We start from the raw sequence: 21855 nt of genomic DNA on the forward strand, positions 1-21855 counted from the left end.
TGAAACTCCTGAAGGGGAAAAAAAGCTGACCTAAACTCCAGTATTAGCTTTCACATCAAATTCAAAGAGAACAAATGCTGAAATGCTTGACACTAAACAGGTAATAAAGCATTATGATGCATCAATCTGAAGGTGGCACGTCAACTGCATTTATAATAACATGCAATAAAGTAGGCAGGAAGCAGCTTTTACCCCCTATATTTACACTACTGTGTAAATAAGTATTCTATTATATTTGTGTAACCAAACTGAATCATGGTTTGAGATTCAATAAGTAGTTTCTTAAGGAATTGTAACTGAATCAAAACTTTGTGATGGCAGAGATTTAGACCACTACTTGACACACACAGAGCTATGTATCTTATATAGGGTGGAGTGTTGTTGAAAAGGGTGGAGTGTTGTTGAAATGTTTTTGATGCTGATACCACTATCTATTCCTTAATCTCTATATCTATGTCTGAACAGCCCTTTTTAACAATACTTTCTTTAAAATTCCAAACTGAAAGTGGTTGTGGCTTAAACCAGCAAGGAGTACGAGACGCTGGAAGTTGATTAATTTTTAATGGATAATGCACTATTTTAATGAATTGCACACTAATCAGAAAGGCGCTGATGTTAGTAATATACATTTGGAGTCTAATTTAAACAGTAGTCTAGATTTAAGAACAAGCATGCTTATTGGCTCTATTATTCAATACTATTGGAAGTATTGAACTTTGGTACTGAGTGACGTCTAATATTTCAAAATCAATAGTATCCGGTCAGTGTCTCAAAGGAATTGAATTTCGAAACCCGGACCTAATCATAAGTACATTTAATATCACCACTGCTGCAAAAATGCAGAACCACATAATGAAACCACAAAATGTCTAAACATAAAGCCACCAAACAGAAGTCCACTCACATTTTTGCAATAACAAAAATTATTAAAAAACAAAAATCTTCTTTTTACACATACTCTCACTGGGGCCCACATAGGCGATGGTGATGCCTCCGATTTCCGAATCACTGAAGCGCAGCAAGAATGTGCCGCTGGGTTTATTCTGCAAAATGACATGAAGGTGCTGCTTTCCAATGAATCCAAAGATCAGCCTGTAGTAGACAATCAAACACAATTTATGACAAATTGACCAAGAACAATGGTCAAAATACTTTGAAATAAAATCTTGGTGCATGAAAGTACATTACAGCCAAAAATGCTCCCTCTTCTCCTGTAAGGTACATTCTTAAAAACTCTTTAAGAGTTCTTTAGTCAAGAAAATGCTGTACAGAGCCAGGACCACGTAAAGAACCCTTTGCATAATTTAAGGGACTGATGTAGAATGTCCTTTTGGTGGTTCTACATAGAACGTTTTTGAAAAGGGTACTATATGCCACTAAAAACTGTTCTTCTATCATTACGATATCAAGTTTGTAACAAAAGAAGAACCCTTTTTATGTTATATAGATATATTTTCTCCAACAGGTTACATAAAGAACCATCTAAAGTTCATTCTCCATCAATCAGAAGAACCCTTCCATGATGCAAAGAGTCCCTTTAATCATGCAAAGGTGCTACAAAAGTGCTCAAACATTGAACCTACTGTAAAAGTGAAACATTTAGGAACACTGAGGTCTCCATACCCTTCACTCCAGTAAGCTTTCAGGCATTTCTTTGTGAGATCAATCACTCCCTCGAACCACTGCCAAAAGGTAAAGTTGCGGCCAGGCAGAACTTCCTGTAACAGAAACATTGAAACAATTCATATCTGACTGTAAATAATCTTAATGGTACAGATAAAACAAAGTGTCACATACATTTATTTACACTGCCTGTCAGAGGTTAAGGGACAACTGTTAAAATAAAAAAGCTATTTGCTAATCATTTGAGTATTAGCTTCATTAAGGTCACAGAGTAATTTGTGGCTGGTTTAATTGTTCTCACTCTCTCAGTGTGGGCAAGACGGTTCTCCTTCTCCTTCAATCAGTCAGCGCAATTCTAGCCAATGTGAGTGTCTACACTGCAAAAAAACTATGTCTCAACAAATAATCTTAAATCTACTATAAATTCTAACATTTCTCATTTTGAGATGGTTCTACAAATATAAGATTATAAAACTTATTTCTAGATGATTTGATCAAGTAAAATGATCTCACTTAATTAGCAAATAATTTTGCTGGTTTAAACATATTCCTTAAAATGAGCAAAATTAACTCCCAATATAGTGAGATAATTTTACTTAATACAATTACTCAAAACAAGTAACAAGTGTTGTTACTCAATAATTTAAATAATCTTATTATTAGCTTACAGGATCTTAAAATGAGGAATACTAGATATATCAACTAGATTTAAGACAACTTTGCTTGCCAATAAGCAATTTTTTGCTGTGTATTAGCTAACGTAGCAGAATTTGCAGTTAGTGTTCTCCTCCAAGCATGCTGAGCTCTTCAATGACCTTGTGTTAGCAGCAGTTTGAAAAGATGTCATGGTACTTCACATGGAGGAAGCATCTGCTAGCCCTTCACCCTCTCAGCTTGGTAGCATTATATGATGGGGTGGGAAGCTCGCAAATGGAAGTGGCAATGGCCAAACTGGGTTAAAAATGGTTTTGCCTAAATAATGATTTGACAGTAGTGTTTTACAGACTGTTGCTAAAATTACATATTAAAAAGGCGGTTTTAACAGCTAAAGGGTTTAAGTGCTGTTGAGTGCTGACATCACAACAAAGGGTTAAAAAATGTATGGCCATTGCCACTGTAGGACTTCTGTCAGTTGTTTTGCAGTTTTTGCAAAGAAAACTGGCAAAATTGAAACAGCCTTCTATTTAATACAATATTGCAAACCAACAATGAAAAAATGCTCATTTATTAAAAACATTTAGCAAAGCTAATTATCCCAAAACCTTTGACAGGCACCACTGGTAAGATGTAAAAGATACCTTGTTAAACTGAGCCCAAGATACAGGCATGTTGTTGAAGTCCCCAGAGATATCTTTGTCAAAGATTTTCTGAGCAAGGCAGTGTAGGTTGTATCCATTCAAACCGCGGCTGGTCTGCACCTCGGACATGAACTTACTGCTCAGAGCCTCACACATCTGGCTCCAGGGCACGCGCTCTGGCACCACAAACGGGATCCTATTCTGAGGTCAACAAACCAGACAGCACGATTTTTTCAATTATTTCAATAACTAATCTGATTAATGATGTTTAACAAGGTTTATAAATGTAGTGGTTATTGCTACTCACAGGTTCAGAGAATGCACAGTCCCATATGATTGTAGCCATAGCATTGTTCTCCTGACTGCCATGTACGATTACAACCACAGGAAGAGATATCATCTGGAAACAGAAAATAAATATCACATTAATAACAGAACTCATAATCACAACCAATCACACTCACACAGGACAGCATCCATGAAAATGATGGTGACCAGTTTTGAAGAGCATGTAAGTACATGATATTAGAGGTGTAATAATGTATCACTGCAACTTGATGCACTGACCTGAAAGTGGTGATTCAACTGCGTGTTTAAAGTTGATTATTAATATCATCAATCATAATTACACTCGATAAAATATTCCATAATAATATTCCATAACATTTAAAAAAGTAAACATCATGGGCACTTTTTGTGCACTCTTAATGGAAAAAGTGACACAATTTTTTTTGAGCAATGCCTTTGAAGAATCACTTTTGATTCAATAAGAAGAAGCATGCATGTGAAGAACCTTTCAAAGAACCTTTACATAATATAAAGGGGTTTATGTACCAGGGTTCTTCCTAGAACCTATACATTATAAGGAGGTTCTTAAAATGTAAAAATGCTTCTTTATGGGGTTCTAGAAAGGTTCTTTAGGGAACCAAAATAGGTTCTTTTATGGCATCAAGAAGCCTTTCACACACTTTTATTTTTAAGACAGCACAATCAAGAGGCCAAAATGTTACATTTTTTTGCCCAAAATGTTCAATGCTTTTGTATCTGAAAAGGACTGACGTATTGTTTTTACTGTTTAATTTGTGTTTTTTGCACAAAAATAATCCAACTGAATCATTTTGTGGTGAAATTCAATATTTTATGACATACTAAATAATTTCCTAAATAATCAGAACTGGACTGAATCATGGTGAGGTCAAAGATCTACACCTTTAGGATTCATAAGCAGATGTGGCTTTTGACACACATTGAAAGACTGAGTCGTGTTAGACCGTGTTTACATTTTTCTCTCCCTGCAGGTGGCGCCAGGTGGTCCAGATTTCCCTGGGTATAGTTGGCACTACACATCAGCGTCAAAATTTCTCAGAGGCACAATTTCACAGCCAAGCATTTTTCTGGCTGTTTTTTTTCCGGCTGTCTGGCTGTTAATCTGTCTTTGGCTCAGCAATGAGGAAAAGAAAAAAATGTTTGAGGCCATCAACCCAAACTGAGATTTAATAAGCATACTCGGAATGCGTGTCAAGTTGGCACAAGTAGGCACCTCAGTCAGTCACAGTTTAGTCTGGCACTTCATCTTTCGCAGTTCACTTACTCAACAGTCAGTACTTCTGTTTCCTAGCATGAAGCTGATAAACATTCTATTTTTTTTCCATACATAATTCCTCAGAAACTCACCTGGGGCCTGTCTGGTCTTGTTATAGATTTCCTGAATGGATCACACAGCAGTGCTGCCAGAGTTTTTAAACACCTCAGTGTTGCTGCTGGACGGAGAATAGTCCACCAACCAAAAATATCCAGTGAACAGCGTCCTGTGGGCAGCATCCTGTGACCACTGATGAAGGACTAGAGGATGATCAGCTCATACTGTACAGCAGCAGATGAGCCATCGTCTCCGACTTTACATCTACAAGATGGACTGACGAGGCAGCAGTGTCTAATAGAGTGGACAAGTGAGTGGACATGGTGTTTAAAAACTCCAGAAGCACTGCTGTGTCTGATCCACTCAGGCCAGAGCTACCACATGCAGTGTTACTGCAGTGCTGAGAATGATCCACCACCCAAATAATACCTGCTCTGTGAAGGTCCATGGGGGTCCTGACCACTGAAGAACAGGTTAAAAGGGGGCTAACAAAGTATGTAGAGAAACAGATGGACTACAGTCTGTAATTGTAGAACTACAAAGTGCACCTATATAGTAAGTGGAGATGATAAGATGGACAGTGAGGGTAAAAACAAGGAGGTGGTCATAATGTTATGCCTTATCCGTGTATATAAAGTCTGAATGTCTCTATTCTTTTTTTGAGAACGAATAACACCACCAAATGTCCTGTTTGGTGCTAATTAACTGGACAGTGAGCTGACTACTGATATAGTAAAATAATTCCACTGCTGAGAATAAGGGCTGTGCAATAAATCATCTGTTAATTTTTTATGGCAATCCTGAAAGGTTGTAATAGGCAAATGGCCCCTGTAAGCAATGCTGTTTACTGTGAGCTTCCTGACAAATCACAGATCCAGATGAGTGTTTTAGTGACTGTATGATGAATCACAGTAAATATCACAGTCCATGTAAGCAGGAATATAATCTCAATGCTAGCATTTTGTCCCTATCGAGCAGCGCAAACATGGACTGCTTTTTCTCTCAGTGTATACGTCATCTTTGCGTTCATATCAAGTTCTTCCATTCATTATCAGCACTGCTTTGCTTCAACAGGTATCACTGAGAGGCTTTCACAAGACTTTGGCTGATCTTGTATACTGACCACAAAGCAACCACACAACTGACATGCAATTTGAATACATTTGTTTGGATATCCCAACTTTTTTTTGGCCAGACATCATGGCAACCTGTGTCAGCAAGTTCAGTACTCTTATCTACAAAATCAACGTACCAGTCAGCTCCTCATTCCTCGTTCTTGCTTGCCCTGATGTCACTGCTTTAACCCTGGCATAAGCCGGTTTCATTCTAAATGTTCAGTCAGGCGCAAAAGAACTGCTGCAAGAAATCTGCCTACTAAGCATGGTCAGGATACCCCTTAGCTCTGTGTCCTAACTGACAATTTCTACTGCTAAAAGAGATAAGTGACCAATTCTTTACTGGAGGACTTGGTAAGCACTCGTATTTTTGGGCTACCACACATGTACAACCACACTTATATTTTTGGACACAAGTTCTGGTTACAGTGGGAAAATGTGCTCACCAACCTGCTTTCAAGAATACTCTGTGATTAAGCCTTAAATACCTTCTGCACTCAAAATCATGTTTTTAGATGGCTCATTGATCCCCGAAGACATGTCATTATTCTGCATCCCCATACTAGGAACTCTAGGTCTAAGCTGGTTCTCTCTATGATGAAAATGAATGCAAATTTTTGAAAATCACCACTACACACTCTGTGCTAAACTGTGCTAAAATTAAGCCATACATCAACAACACCCAGAAATGCTGCTGGCTTCTCTGGGCCCGAGCTCATCTGAGATGGACTGACGTAAAGTGGAAAAGTGTCCTGTGGCCTGACGAGTCCACATTTAAAATTGTTTTTGGAAATCATGGACGTCGTGTCCTCCAGGCCAAAGAGGAATAGTACTGTCCGGATTGTTATCAGTGCAAAGTTCAAAAGCCAGCATCTCTGATGGTGTGGGGGTGTGTTAGTGCCCATGGCATTGCACAACTGTGAAGGCACCATTAATGCTGAAAGGTACATACAGGTTTTGGAGCAACATATGCTGCCATCCAAGCAATGTCTTTTTCAGGGACGTCCCTGCTTATTTCAGCAAGACAATGCCAAGCCACATTCTGCACATGTTCTTTGTAGTAAAAGAGTGCGGGTACTAGACTGGCCTGCCTGCAGTCCAGACCTGTCTCCCATTGAAAATGTGTGGCACATTATGAAGCGCAAAATATGACAACGGAGACCCCGGACTGTTGAGCAACTGAAGTTGTACATCAAGCAAGAATGGGAAAGAATTCCATCTACAAAGCTTCAATAATTAGTGTCCTCAGTTCCCAAATGCTTATTGAGTGTTGTTAAAGGGAAAGGTGATGTAACAGAGTGCTAAACATGCCCTGTCCCAACTTCTTTGGAACGTGCTGCAGGCATCAAATTCAAAATGAGTGAATATTTGCAAAAAAACTAATTTTATCCATTTGAACATTAAATATCTTGTCTTTGTAGTGTATTCAATTGAATATAGGTTGAGAAGGATTTGCAAGTCATCGTATTCGGTTTTTATTTATGTTTTACACAACGTCCCAACTTCACTGGAATTGGGGTTGTAAAAGGTTCCTGTTTTGGCCTGTGTAGATGTTCATTCTGAACATCTCTGAATCCTCTAAATTGCAAGGTTGTTAAGCCTCTATGGAAGTGCAAATTTGTATTCATGTCTGTGTGAGTTATTATGTGTGATTTTTGTCATACAGAAAACTAACTTAGAGCCAGAGTTCCTAATTTGGGCATGTGACTGAATACTGAATGACGCACAGAGGTCTATTACGATTACATACACTGGTATTTGTATCAAATATTGCACAAGTTTTACATTTTCCTTTGAAAACCTAGGTATTCTCAGCACATCTGTGAACAGACAATAACTGTGGTGGTGCTATGGTCCAGCTTAGTTTGGAAATATTTAAATGTCATTTTTAACTTAGATCATCTTTTTATACTTCGGAGAACTTTTATAGAACTACCTGAAGGATGTAGGTATGGTAGTCTAGATGTGGCAATATGTTATCTAACATATTAAAAAACTGATAAACTGTGCAGCAATGTGCTTTTCTGAGTAAGCCAGTACTTCTAGAACACTCAATATACCATAAAGATTAACATTAAGATTAATTATAGTAAACAACAACAAAATCCAGTACAGTAACAGCATAAACTGCATAGTAACAAGCAGCTGCCTGTAAATTAGCCTATGTTGCTCCTTTTCACAGCGTTTTTTACTGGTTTATTTAGTTTTGTTCAACTTGCTTGGGAACCACTTGCAAAAGTCTTATATGATTGCTATATTGCCCACTTCTATGGCAGTCTGAGCATTTTAACAGTAGGGGGGAGGGGGGGGCAGCAAAAAAAAAAAAGAATTACCTGGACAATGTAAGGACTCTCGCAGCCTGTGATGGTTATCTCAGCAGTGAAAAGGAGAGCAAACTTCTCCTCTGTCACTGACTCAGAGCCTTTCCTGTCTGCTCGCTTGATCTTCCTGATGGACTATGGGAAAGAAACAAGGGCTGATTACAACAATTATCACAGGGATTCCTTCAAACATCAACGTTATCGTACAATGTCTGTACAGGGTCCTTTATGGACACAGAAGTAGAATTGGTAAAAAGCCATACAAACCATATTTCTGAAAGTAGCACACGTGCTCTTGCTGGCAGTGTTGTGTTCTAAGATGGCTGTGCTGTTGATCAGCTCCCCCACATTCTCACTACAAAAAAAGAAGAGAAATATTATCCAAAAAAAAACCTTACTTTTACCCATGAACACTCAACAGTATGTTTGCAATGGTATGTTTATATGGCACAGAATACATTTGTGTAAAGTTCTATTTCTGTTGATGTCTGTTTGAGTATTAGATTAGACATTTGACAACATTGCAGATGCAGAGATCTATAAAATGCATAAGTGCCTGATGTGTAATAAGCACTACGATATCTTGAATACCTGTAACTTTGAAGGTCCATCTAAGCTCATACAGAAGAAAAATATATGTACGTATTTCCTCATAACCAAAATACATCCACAATAATTGTCAATATATGTAACAGCACCAAGAACTGAAGGACTTTCAGTTCTAGGACTGAAATTCCAAATGAGGGAAAAACATTCCCATATATATATATATATATATACATATACATATACATATATATATATATATATATATATATATATATATATATATAAATTTGTTTTCTTATACAAAATATATGTACATAGTCAATCTATACAATGCGCAAACACTGAGATTCCAAATAAAGGACAAAATATTTATGTATATTTCCTTTTATACAAAATATATGTATCAAATTTGTCAATATATGTGATGTCCTAGCACTAAAATTCCCAAATGAAGAACAATATGTTTACATATATTTTCTCTTAAACAAATATATGCGCGTAGTCAGTCAATATATGCAAAGTCCTAGCACAGACATTCGACGGATATTTACATATATGTACTGTTTTTTGTTCATATATTTGCAAAACAAAATCTGTCAATAAATGCAATGTCTTTGCTTTTATTTGCATATATTTCCTTCTATACAATATATATGTGTATGTTAATATAGCACTGACATTCCAAACAAAGAAAAAAATATTAAAATATATGTGTTACATATGTCAGTGTACACTACATGGGCATAAGTATGTGGACACCTGACCATCACATCTATATCAGCTTGCTGGACACCCCATTTCAAACCACGGGGATCCCTCTTTGCAGTTATACCAGCCTCCACCTTTTTGGAGTATATCTGTGGGAAAATGTGTCCATTCAGACAAAGAGCTTGAGGTCAGGTACTGATGTTGGATGTGAAGGCCTGACTCACAATGAACATTCCAATTCAATTCAAAGCTTTTCAGTGAGGTTGAGGTCAGGGCTGCAGGCAGGCCACTGAAGTTCCTCCATACCAAACGTGCCAAAATCCTCTTTCTGGAGCTCGCTTTCTGCACAGGGGCAGTCATGCTGGAACAGGAAAGGGCCTTCCCCAATCTGTCGCCACAAAGTTGGAATCATATAACTGTTTAAAATGTCTTTCTATACTGTAGCATTAACATCACTCTTCATTGGAACTAAGGGGCTCAAACCCTGTAATTTTGAAAATTGGCAGTCTGATGAATAAGTCTGGGTTTGGCGAATGCCAGGAGGAAGTTACCTGCCTGACTGCACTGTGCCAACTGTAAAGTTTGGTGGAGGACGGATAATGCTATGGGGTTGTTTTTCAGGTTTGGTCTATGCCCTTTAGTTCCAGTGAAGGGAAATCTTAATGCTTCTGCATACCAGGACATTTTGAACAACTGCATGCTTCTAGCTTTGCGGGAACAGTTTGGGAAAGACCATTTTCTGTTCTACAAAGCAATGTGGTAGGGTGAGTTTGGTGAGAAAGAACTTGACTGGCCTGTACAGAGTTCTGGCCTCAACCCCATCAAACACCTTTGGGACGAACTAGGACAAAGATTGCAAGCCAGGCCCTCTCGTCCAACATCAGTGTCTGACCTCCCAAATGAATGGGCAAAAATTCCCACAGACACATTCAAAAATCTTGAATAAATATTCCTAATAGTGGAAGCTGTTACGGCTGCAAAGGGTTCCAGCTCCATATTAATGCCTATGGGGATGTAGAATGGGATGCCATAAAAGCTGTTGTAGGTGTAACGTGCATGTGTCGCAATACTTTTGTCTATATAGAGTGTGTGTGTATATATACAGTACTGTGCAAAAACTTTAGGCACCTAAGCAAGTCATATTCATAATTCAAATAAACATAAAAACAATAAAAAGCAACAAGAATTTCTTCTGGTCCATATTTTCCTTGACACCTTCACAGCCACAGAGACCTGTTAACATCATCAATTACATCATGAGCACAATTTAATGAAGCACTGATTGGTCAAACCAGGAGTTGCTTTTTAACTACATATAATACTGGGCTTCCTCGAGGAGAGGTTTGAAATGGTTAAACAAACACACTAACATCCATAAAGTCAGTATTCTATCTATCTATCTATCTATCTATCTATCTATCTTAATTAATATTCTATACATTTTGTTTATTCAAATACCAAAACTTCTCTGACTTCTCTCAGCAAATAAACACATACTACGCAAATAAATAGATTTTGAAAATGTGTCTTGGGTGCTTAAGACTATATACATATTGTCCAATGTTTCAGGACCGGAATTCCAAACAAAGAAAAGTATTTTTAGATATAAAAATCAAAATCTAGATTTCAAAGTCCTAGCAACAATATTCCAAATGAAATAAACCAAATAAGGCCTGGGGAGGTGCAAAATGTCAGTAAGCTATGTTTAGCTGTCACAGTGCAAAAACTCATGAAACAGCTACAGTTCAGTATGACAGGATCAGTTTCCGTATGATTTGCACTCGATTTAACTTTTCATAGTAACTCCAAGAATGTTTCCAGTAGAATCAGCAGCAAAAGCATTGCTTGTGTCTGTGATTTGCTCAGAAAGTCAAATCAGGACGTCAGAGGAAGAGCAGTTAATCCACACCTTCACAGCAACCACGTTTCCCGAATGACTCCTGCTGGGTTGTGTGATACTAATTTCTGAGCTGTGTCAGCTTTTGTGGGTAGATTGCAGCAGGAAGCATAGTGATGACAGTGGTCATGTGACCTCCTGAGGCATATTTGTACATTCTGTCCATTTAACACACGTAACTATAGAAGTACTTGTTAGTGCTGAATTTTATTATATATATATATATATATATATATATATATATATATATATATATATATATATATATATATACACATACACATACACACACACACACACACACACACACACACACACACACAATCACACACACACACAAACAAACACACACACACACAAACACATTTAAAAGTAGGCAAGTGTTAGCTTTCAAAAGTCTTTTGCTGCTGGTCTGTGTTTCATGAAGCTGCTTGCTTACAGCAGTGAAGCGTTAAAAGGTCAAGAGTACTCCTGTGGAAGTGAAGTAGGGAAGTAATATGTGCATATAAAGCCTAGAAGGAAGGCACACAAGTAGGTTTGTAACCTTTTTGTCTTTTCTGTGGCATCAGATGTAGCAATGAGGTATTACAACACTTGTGGGTGGTGGTTGTGCAAACCCTGTAGCACATGTAACATCTAGTTTGAATTCTAGCTGCTCATGTTTGTGCCTAAGATTTAAGCCTTCTTGTGTATGGGTGTGTGGTGTCTCCTGTCCATCTTGTTGTGTTTGTTTTGGTAAGGTGTAACGGTAAAATGTACAACTTACTGCACTATAGTTATCACTGTGCATCTATATGTAGATGCTTTATTCCTTGTGAGCATTCTGTGATGCCACAAGAACAGTAAAACAAGAGGGTATGGTCTTTGCACATTTTACATACAAACATCAGTAAGTAGGCTTCTTTAAGGTAAGCCTTAGTGTTTCTGTACTTTACCTTACATTTAATGCATTTGAGGTAATGAAAACACTGCGTGTCAGAGCGGGTTTGTTTTCATAGGAACGTTCTGACATAAACAGGGCTAACTAACAGGACTAACAAAATTATCCTCCCTGTGTAGGGAGGCACCGATATGGGTGGGCTGATGCCAATATCCAATATCTTTCATATGTCTGTCTATGACACACAGACATGAACAAAATGTAGAAGCTGGAACTAGAGCTACTTAGATTAGTATTATGGGGAAATGTAACATTTATTCTTCTAGGGTAATAAATGCTGTGAAATTAATAAGAAACATGTTATCTTAGTAGCCCAGAGTGTCTAAATACTCTGCTCTTCTGGAATAAAATAAATATGATCAAATATGATCCTGACATCAGTGAATTATCCTGGGACCAGCAATTAGAATTCCCACAATTTGAATCTTCCTTCGAAAAGGATTAAACAAATATAAGATTTAGATTTTGCATGATGGTGACAATATATACATAATATGAGATGTATGTACAACCCCATGTTCTGACAAGGTATATAAACAAACATGTAAACATGTACATAAACAAACATGTATATTTGATGCTTACGTGGGTATAACCCCTTGTCCCAGGTTCCTGGCCTGTGACTCGGTGATGATCTGGGCCTTCAGGACAACTGGCTTCCCCGGAGCCATTTTCTCTCCCAGCAGATAGCGCACACTACTGGAGAACTTGGACTGGGTCTTAATCACCTGAGGGGGCTGCTTCTCCACCACCAGCGAGCTGTAGAGGAACAACAAAATGCTCTTGGTGACATTCTTTGGTTTGCAAAAGAGAAAGGAGGCAGTAGCTTACACCATGTATGAAGACTGTACAGCGTATAATGAGAACCCTGTAGAACACTGTAGACGTGCTGTAGATCACTCGATCTTCAGGAGTGCAATGATACCCATATTTTCAGGTTTGAAGGAGTGGTTGGTATAGTGTAGCGGGTAACACCTCTGCCTTTTACACTGTAGACTGGGGTTCAATCCCCTACCTGGATAAGTGCCCTAAACTATACCAATAAGAGTCCTTGGGCAAGACTCCTAACACTACCTTTGCCTACCTGTACAAAAAAAAAAGCCAATATTTAAGTCACTCTGGATGAGAGCATCTACCAAATTCCATAAATGTAAATGATTCTGAGGTCAGCATTTGATGTCTCATAACCTCCAATTTCACTTAGAATATGTAGCAACTTTAATTTGATAGAGTGCACCCATATGCCTAGTTGAGCAATGTATCAGCAATACACTTCTAAATTTCAGACCCCTGCTTCACCCGTATATATTTTTCAGTTTTTCAATACTGCATTTGAATTGTTCCTTAAAAGGGATGCACTGAATTTGTCTACATAAACAAAATATATTACATCAACACCAACTATGACTCCCAGTTTACCTACATTTGGCAGAAGTTGTGTTGATGTTTTATCATTTATTCAGAGGAGAACATTCAGGACCTTATAGACCTTTAGAAACTACCTAATGTGCTAAATAAAAAAAGTCAGCAATTTGTAGTTCTTTTAAAAAATTATGTATTTATACTGTGCAAGTATTGTGGTAATTTTCTTGTTTCTACTTCATTTTTCTTCATTGTCAACTAACTGCTAACATAATTAAGAACTGACAGTGGAATCAATCACATTTGATTTCCAATGAGTGGGCGTAATTTTAGACTTAATCTTAAACATCACTGCAGACCTTATAGAAGTTCTAGATATGTCACAAACATACCACAGACATACAGCTTCTAATCAAGTCTCAGTCATTTGCTATAAATGGAAAACTGCAGAGGTAGTTCAACTCTAGGTGTTTTTACTGAAACACTTAAGAAGCACTGCTTAAGGTAAAATATACATTAATATGTCTGTTTAAACCTTTAAATAAATTATGGAATGTCCTTCAAGCATCAAATATCCATTTTTAAACTAATTTAGTCTAGTCTCCAGTTCTATCTACCCCAAAATTGTGTAAGTTTAGACTGAGCCAGACTGACTGAGGGAAGAGAGAGAAGTTCTGGACAGCTTCTGCTTGGAGCTAGAAGGCCAGACCTCCTCTTTTTCCACTGTGAAAGGACTACAATGACTGAGGAACAGAAGGGAGATGGGGTTGTGGTTGTAAAGCTGCAATGGGAATGTATGGGGTGTTAGTTTAGAAGGAGGAGGGGTTTCAGGTGAAGAATCCTGAATCCTTAACTAGAGGACCAGCTGTATTTCTGGAAAAGTGAAGTTTATTCTTTTGCACACAGGTACAGACACCTAGCCAGCCCATAAGACACTAGGCTGATGCAGTTTTATAGCAGGACTGATGCCAAGATCCTCCAAGGTCCTCCTCCCAAATTTCAGTTATTCCATTACTTCATTACTACTAAAATCCCACATGGACGCTACCAGAAATTAGCATCATGGTATTATGGTGTTTTTCCCTGTTTAACTTTTACAACCCGTACAACCTCTAATAGTTACAGTTTACCACTGATTTTATTCATGTGAAAATGATGTACACTGTCACGATTGGCTCCTCCCTCTCCATGTGCTTTTTTGTTTTACTATTTATCGTCCATCTGCTTCTTTGTTTTGAGTCTTAGTCCAGCCCCTTTGTTGTCTGACTCCACCCCTGATCATTGCCACCTGTTTTCCGCCTGTCCCTCGTTATCCTTATTTTGTATTTAAGCCCTGTGTTTGCCCCTCGTGTTTGCTGTTGTTTGTTTGATATGTTTGGATGTTTGATTTGTTTGGTGTGTTTCTCCGTTGTGTATTTCTTTCATCATGTCTGAACCCCAATCTCTCAATGTTGGCTACATGAACCTGGACCATCTTGACCCTGATTTTGGATTTGCCCATAATAAAATTCGCTTTACTCAGCACGTGCGTCCTCCTCATCGCTGACTGGTGTTACATACACATTTGAATATATTAATTTCAATGCACTACTTTCCTCACACACTCATACCTCCCCAACACACGTTCAACACTTCCTCTTATAACTGTCAATATTTTACACTATTAGCAAAAAGCTCTTCCTGATACACAGCCAACACATATTGAAGCATATATCTCAAAAATGGTAACTTTGCAAGAAAAGGCAAAAAAACATTCTTTACTTTTAATGTAAGTCATTATAAGTAATTTTGGATAATTTCTACTGGCACAGTCACACAATTTTAAGGACAACTGCTGCCCTCAAATGATAAAAGTTCTTTTTGCACTATAACGATAAACATATCATTTTACTCTAAATGATGCAGTCTTTAAACTTATATCACCGTGTGCTTTTATATGAACTTATCACAAGTATGCCCAGTGGTGGATCTAGAGAATTTTGATGGGATGGCAAAACATCTCTTCCCTTAAAGTCAAAAATACCCACCCCACAGCGAAGTGGAAGCCAATGATGTGGAAGAAATCTTGAGGTGGAATTTAATGTGGCCGATTTTATTGGGGACACTGGCCATCTCTTTGAAACTGCGTACGGTTATGTCACAATTAGGATATATAGCAATATAACTGCCACATGGTATTTCAGAATACAGTAAAACTGCAATATGGTATTTTATCCCTCAATATTATCATATGGAAAGGTAAAGAGTTAAACAGGCTTGTCGCACCTCTGGATGAGTGTCTGCAGAAGACGGTTGAGGTTCTCCTCCAGCTGGTGGAAATGTTCAGCACTTCCATGGTCCCTCTTGACCAGCATCACCTCTTGTCTCAAATTACTATTCACCCCCAGCAACTGCTCACACCTGCAGAGAGAGAAAGAGAGAGTGGAGAGAATGGGGATGGTGTATACACACTGTTAATCTTATCTTAGAAAATGATCATTTTTCCATAGCTCTTTCATCCTCTGTCTACAGAGCACATCATTCAGCAGCTACAAATATTCACAGTCATAAAATACGCAAAAGCTATTTACAGCTGGCCCTTCATTTGCTTCACCAATCTGAACTGTACTGGGAAGAAACAATTATGATGTGGTTTTACCAAAATCAGCCATACATCATTTGAATGTGACTATTTTCTAACTTCTTGTAATTCCTAGAAATTATATGGGCTGATTTCACAAGAACAATGAATTCAAAACGCACATTTTTCACAGCTTAGTTTCTATACATGGACTGTATTGACAGAAGGGTGAATTAAAACATTTTAACTATCTATACATACTACCTCAAACAGCTGTTTCTAAAAACAAAGAAAAAGTATTCTGCCATGATATACGTGGCAAACTGTGACTATTAGAGTCAGGCCAGCTAAAAGTGTCAAAACCTGATCTATGGGGATCGAACTGTACATTAGCACTAGGCTTTCAGCAATTCTGCTTGTAAATGAAATTCCATGTTTTATTTAAATCTTGTAATAGACATATTAACATATATTTACTTTGTAGCAGATATACAGTGACTCAGTAAAGAACTCTAACATTAGAGCTGCCACCACTGTTTCCTATTTCTGTCAACTGACTGAAACCTGGTTAGTCACAGTCACTTACGAATTTAGGACTTCAGTGACGAATCTAGGTCTAGATTAAAAGATTTTCTCTGCATGTTGGTCCCATCCATTGTAAGTTAAAATGTGACTAGATGTGTAGTACAGTCTTATTCCACAGTCACTTCCTAATTGTAGTGTAATATTAATTCCACTGTCACTTCCTAATGATGTTGGTTGTTAATCTGAACCATTAAGTTTTCAGATCCTGAACTCCAAACCAATGGGAAAGCTCACCTGGACAAAACAAACCCTGATTAGACACTTTACTGTTGGGTGTTTAACCCATTTGTTTCCAACCAAAACTGGACAATGAATTGCAAGGATGATGACTGATTTAAACGAAAATTAATTAAACATTACAGACACTTTTGTTTATTTCACAGAAATCATTAGGCTTTCACTGAAAGATGCCCAGAGGGTTCTCACTCCTCCCTGATTAAAATGTGATTAAAACAGAAGACAGATTGAACATTAGAAAACTACAAACTCACAGTCATATAGACTACAATGTTGTTGTTTTTCTGTGTCAATGGTAACAAAATTGCAGATTTTTTTTCCATCTACATAGCAACACAACCAGGAACACGAGTCAACACAAAGCTCACAGCACTGATCATCTGTGTAAATAATCTGTGAAAATCTTTTCTATTTTAATTCATCCTGTTTCCTCATTCATGATGCAGAGGAACAAAACTCATTCACAGTTTGTGGATCTACACTAATAAAAAATGGACATACATGCTCCCATTTTTTTTGCAATTGCATTTCAGGTTGGGGTAACAAAGTCTGCACGTACTGACTCTGCTGTTGTTAACTGCACAGACTGAGTGTATAAAAAAAGGAATCATGGTACGTGCCTTATCAATTATGTCCAAAGCCCAATTGTGTACTATAAAAGAAGCAGATGTTACACAGTTACAGAGACATCAAGGCTGCAACATCATTTGTGTGACTAAGGTGTATCGAAGTAACTTTACTTCCTTGCAGTACTCTGACTGAAGTAGACATGCGCCTCACATGTAAACTAGCAAAACTAAAATCGTGTAGAGGAGCTCACCATGTCTGCAGAGGGACTAGGTTGTCGTCGAAGGCGAGGCCAATGGTGGAGCGGAGTTGCTCCCACCGCCAAGACTTAATACGCTGGATAAGACGAGTCTGGCACTGTTCCAGACTACACACTGCCTCCTGCAGGAGCTGCACACGTTTCTGGACAAAAACAAACAATACATACATGGATCACAGCTGTAATAGCAGAACTGACTACTGCTGTAAAGGGCCTTAACTAAAAAGCTTTTGCTGGACTAAAAAACTGGTGGACGTGGCCTAGTCTAAGATTAAAGGACAAATTTTTTACATTTTATCATTTTGTTTTCTTTTTCCCCTCAAAGTCCACTGATGACATTTGTGTGGTTTGAATTAATATTTACACAATTTACATTTTCATGACAGTCAATGCGCCACAGAGACTGAAATTTGGAAAGAATATACTCCCATGTACTTTTGTCTGTGTTGTATTGTAGTTCTTGGCTCCTTGTATTGTAGTACTTTTTCTAATTAATGCAAGGAATAAGAAGTTTAGATCTCTATTATATGTATGTATGTATATAATGCCTGAACTTGAAGAAACTTAAAGAAATCAAGTGTGGGCATGATATTTTGTCCACAAAGTTGTTTAAAAGATTAAAAATTCCCCATTGTCAAGTAGATCATTGATGCCAACAAGTTGCCAGTTGGTAAAATCGGAGTCTTCTTTGAACAGATGTTAGGGTTGCCAACTAAAGATACATATAAAAATAAAGAGATAAAGAAATATAAAAATGGGGGTGGTATGCCACTGTTTTTGTCATTTTGCGCAATGTTTATAGTACTGACAATCTTAATGGATTATTTTTAAAAGATTAAAAAGTTATACAGGTTTATGAAAGTCTCTATCTCTACCCAACTGCAATTTGATGGTGTATGAATCCAGTGGTAATTCTAGCTTATACTGACCATGAACAGTATCTAATGTTAGAGAATGCACAATCACCCCAGACACTGACAAGCTGTTTCGAGTTTAATTCTGGGCTTTCTGCCAGGCCATTTCAACAATGGCATTCATTAATTTAGACCTTTTTAATAATTTTTTTGATAATGGGTGTGACTAACGTGGAAAGCAAATCTAGATAGTAATGTCATATCATTGAGTAAGGGCTAGGAAGGATACAGCTGCCCATTGAGTCATGTTTTCTTTTGGCCATGGAGCTCAAATTGATACAGCATATACTGGCACAACTGGAAAAATATCCACAGCGTTGTTTAGAGCTGCTCAGGAGAGAAGGGTCTGTCTGCAGAGTGTAAGACAGGGGCGGAATGTTTAGCAGAAGAGCTACTCTAGTGGTTGACCAATCAGAACAGAGTGGGTGAGCTCATCAATTAGAGCATGCTGGGCTCATTAGGAGGCAGGGCTTAAAAAGAAGAGCACTAACAAAGCATTTCAGGCAGAGGATAAATAGAGATGTACAGTATGAGAAAAGGTGCTGTAACTGGGTCTGTTTATCTACTGCTGGCTAGAAGGAAAAATTAAAATCACCACCAAGAACAATATCTAAACATATCAGCAAAGAAATGTTCATACAAAACAACTGGGGCACATATACAGAGTTTCAGAATTTTTTTTACTGTGTAGAATTCCTAGCACCACTCTGCCTTCCTCACAGATAACTTTGCCGGGGATTAATCAGTAGAGAGAATATACATATTCCATCTAGCCCTCTCACCAAGTACATGCTACATGTACGATATTTTCGTTTAACCATCAGCCCACATATTACAGTGTCCACACATAAAAACGAAGCATGTCAGTGAGGACAGGAAAAGGAAAAGAAAACCACCATCATCAGCCTCTTTACAATTATACACAGAGTACTGCGTAGCTTTAATGGTGTTCAGGCCTAAATCATGAGTTTTACACCTTGCCCAAGTCACTTCTCTGCTAAGGGCATTTGAAAAAGTCCTCTGCTTTTTTTGCTGCAGGCAGAACAGTGGGCATTAAAGATTTTACTGCAGGATTTTGAATTGTGTACCTCATCCCAGCATCATGCAGTGAAAATTCATGAAAAAACTACTCTGTTTGCTCACACACACTAATTGTCTCTTTCCAACATTGTGACTCATCACTTATCCACAGCCACACCACTCTGGCTTCAGTACCCAGCTCTGTCCTCCAGGCTCCAAGACGACACTGCAGTTTGATATTTGCACTTTTCACCATCATGTCACCAATTTTAGGGATGTATTTTCATAAAATGCAACTGGCTTTTCCTTCTGACCAAGAATTTTTAGACTTTGCTGCCAGCTCCTGTTTTCAAGGTCTTCAATATGACTTGTCTCAAGCTCATCTTGCCTTCAGTGGCTGGACGGCCATCTTGTAGTCTAAAAGTCACCGTTCCAGCCGTCCACTCTTCTCATCAGTGTTCATTCTGCTGGCATAGAGACTGGCCCGCAAATTGCTGGAAATTTAACTTCCAAAACCTCTGCATTATTTGCAGTGACCTTACTAAAAATATAACAGTAGCATCTGCCATAGCGCAGTTATCCTACACAGCAGAGTTGCTATCATGGTCTTCTTCTCCTTTGTCTCCATGTTTTCCTTGGTATTTCTGACTAAGAGTGTATTCGGGTCAAAGTAGTCGTTGAGCAACACTGTTCACTGATGCTGTACCAAAACTTCATAGCTGAATGACAGCCTTTATAAAAGCATTACAACTTCTTTTGGCGAGAAGCAGACAGAAACGCATCCGTCTCCCTCTAGTGCATGTCCTCTTTTGTTTCATTAAGTTTTGGATGGATACAAAAGGGTTCAATTCCAGTGGAAAATGAGGAACTGTTTTTTGTCTATAGTAAACAGGAAGATGTAGCAAAACAAGCTCTGCTATTGGTCAAGACTTCAAGTCCTGATGTGTTAGGCTAATTATCAGCATAATTAGGAAGTGACCGTGGAATCTGAGTTACAATAAGTAGGATTGATTTCAAGAGAAAATATATCACTCTAGGCCTTCTGAAAGCCTGTGATATGTACTGACTCTGAATCTAAAAAGCAGCCTAAACATTGGGTTATTAGAAACAGAAGAGTGACAGCAGCTCTACTACAACACTTTCTAATGAAAGACTCACTGTGAAAGGTAAAATTCATGATAATATGTATGTCACAAGCTTCAAGTAAATCATGTAATGTCTTTTAGAAGCCTAAATTATCTGTGTTTAATCTAGAACAGCCAACAAATGGTCATGCAAATCACCATTAGTTCAATACTAACATGCTAGAATTCCATAAAGGCACTAGCAGAAGTTAGAATAATCAGAATTTTTTCCTCATATTTTTACTGTTTTGACAATTTTTGACCTGAATTGAAGGCAGAGCTGTAATAGACATGTTGGCTGCATTTTCTGCTTCTCGCAATCCAAATAATCCCAAAGTCATTCAGTGATGTTGAGGTCAGGACTCTGGGGTGGTCAATCCATTGTTCTGAGAATAGCAGCAGCTCCTTTGCTTGAGTTGCAAATCTTCTTCTTTTTGGTCTATCTTTTCTCAGTAAGAGCTTTGTGACAGCTGAACATCCTTTCAGCCCCACAGTGTTGTGTTCCAACAGTGGACGGATGGACAAAGACACTCGTCTGTTTGAAGCAAGCACTTCAGATGTGAACGAGGCTTGGCCCACAGACACTGCATTTTCACCCATAAACTGGTAAAGGTTCTGGCACACGCATAGAGTTCCTTACTAGTTTCAACAAAGACAAACCACTCCATCTACATACCAGACATACAGCTGCTCTTCATTAGTAGAGCCATGCTCTAGTGGTATTTATCATCTTATCCTTTTAGTGCATACCTCAGGTGTCACGTCATTTCACCCTCTACCTCACCTATTTTTAATGTGGCAAACAAAATGTAAATATCTTACAAATACAAATTTTATTATTTTACTTGTTTTTGCCAAATGTATTGTAAAACATCAGTAAAGCTAATTATCAATTAATCGTACAAACAACATACATAAAACTGAGAAATACAACAACCAGGAGTGTTCAAAGTGTAAATAAACACAGCAAGTCTCTAAGGCCCTCTCCCCACTTGTCTGAAATACTTGAGTCAATACCAAGGACCAATTCTAGGCTCGCTTTTGGGGAGGGGCTCATTATCGCTGGTTTACTTTCACACAATCAAAATTTCAACACCTTTGTTTGATGATAGAGTGTGTATCTTTATCTCCTGTTCA

General features: G+C 38.0%; 1 protein-coding gene across 2 annotated transcripts in view; it reads right to left on the bottom strand.

Annotated features, from left to right (window-relative positions):
* stat6 (signal transducer and activator of transcription 6, interleukin-4 induced) overlaps window positions 1-21855 on the bottom strand; it is a 53036-nt gene that overhangs the window by 13625 nt on the left and 17556 nt on the right. For both annotated transcript variants that reach the window (XM_017707564.2, XM_017707569.2), the window contains exons 7-15: window positions 17655-17803; window positions 15718-15852; window positions 12676-12849; window positions 8264-8351; window positions 8009-8131; window positions 3229-3321; window positions 2922-3122; window positions 1624-1718; window positions 959-1092 (exon numbers count right to left, since the gene is read on the bottom strand). In XM_017707564.2, the coding sequence (XP_017563053.1) occupies window positions 959-1092; window positions 1624-1718; window positions 2922-3122; window positions 3229-3321; window positions 8009-8131; window positions 8264-8351; window positions 12676-12849; window positions 15718-15852; window positions 17655-17803 (1192 nt within the window). The remainder of the gene's footprint in view (window positions 1-958; window positions 1093-1623; window positions 1719-2921; window positions 3123-3228; window positions 3322-8008; window positions 8132-8263; window positions 8352-12675; window positions 12850-15717; window positions 15853-17654; window positions 17804-21855) is intronic.

The sequence above is a fragment of the Pygocentrus nattereri genome, chromosome 9, assembly GCF_015220715.1.
Source record: "Pygocentrus nattereri isolate fPygNat1 chromosome 9, fPygNat1.pri, whole genome shotgun sequence".
Lineage (NCBI taxonomy): Eukaryota > Metazoa > Chordata > Actinopteri > Characiformes > Serrasalmidae > Pygocentrus > Pygocentrus nattereri.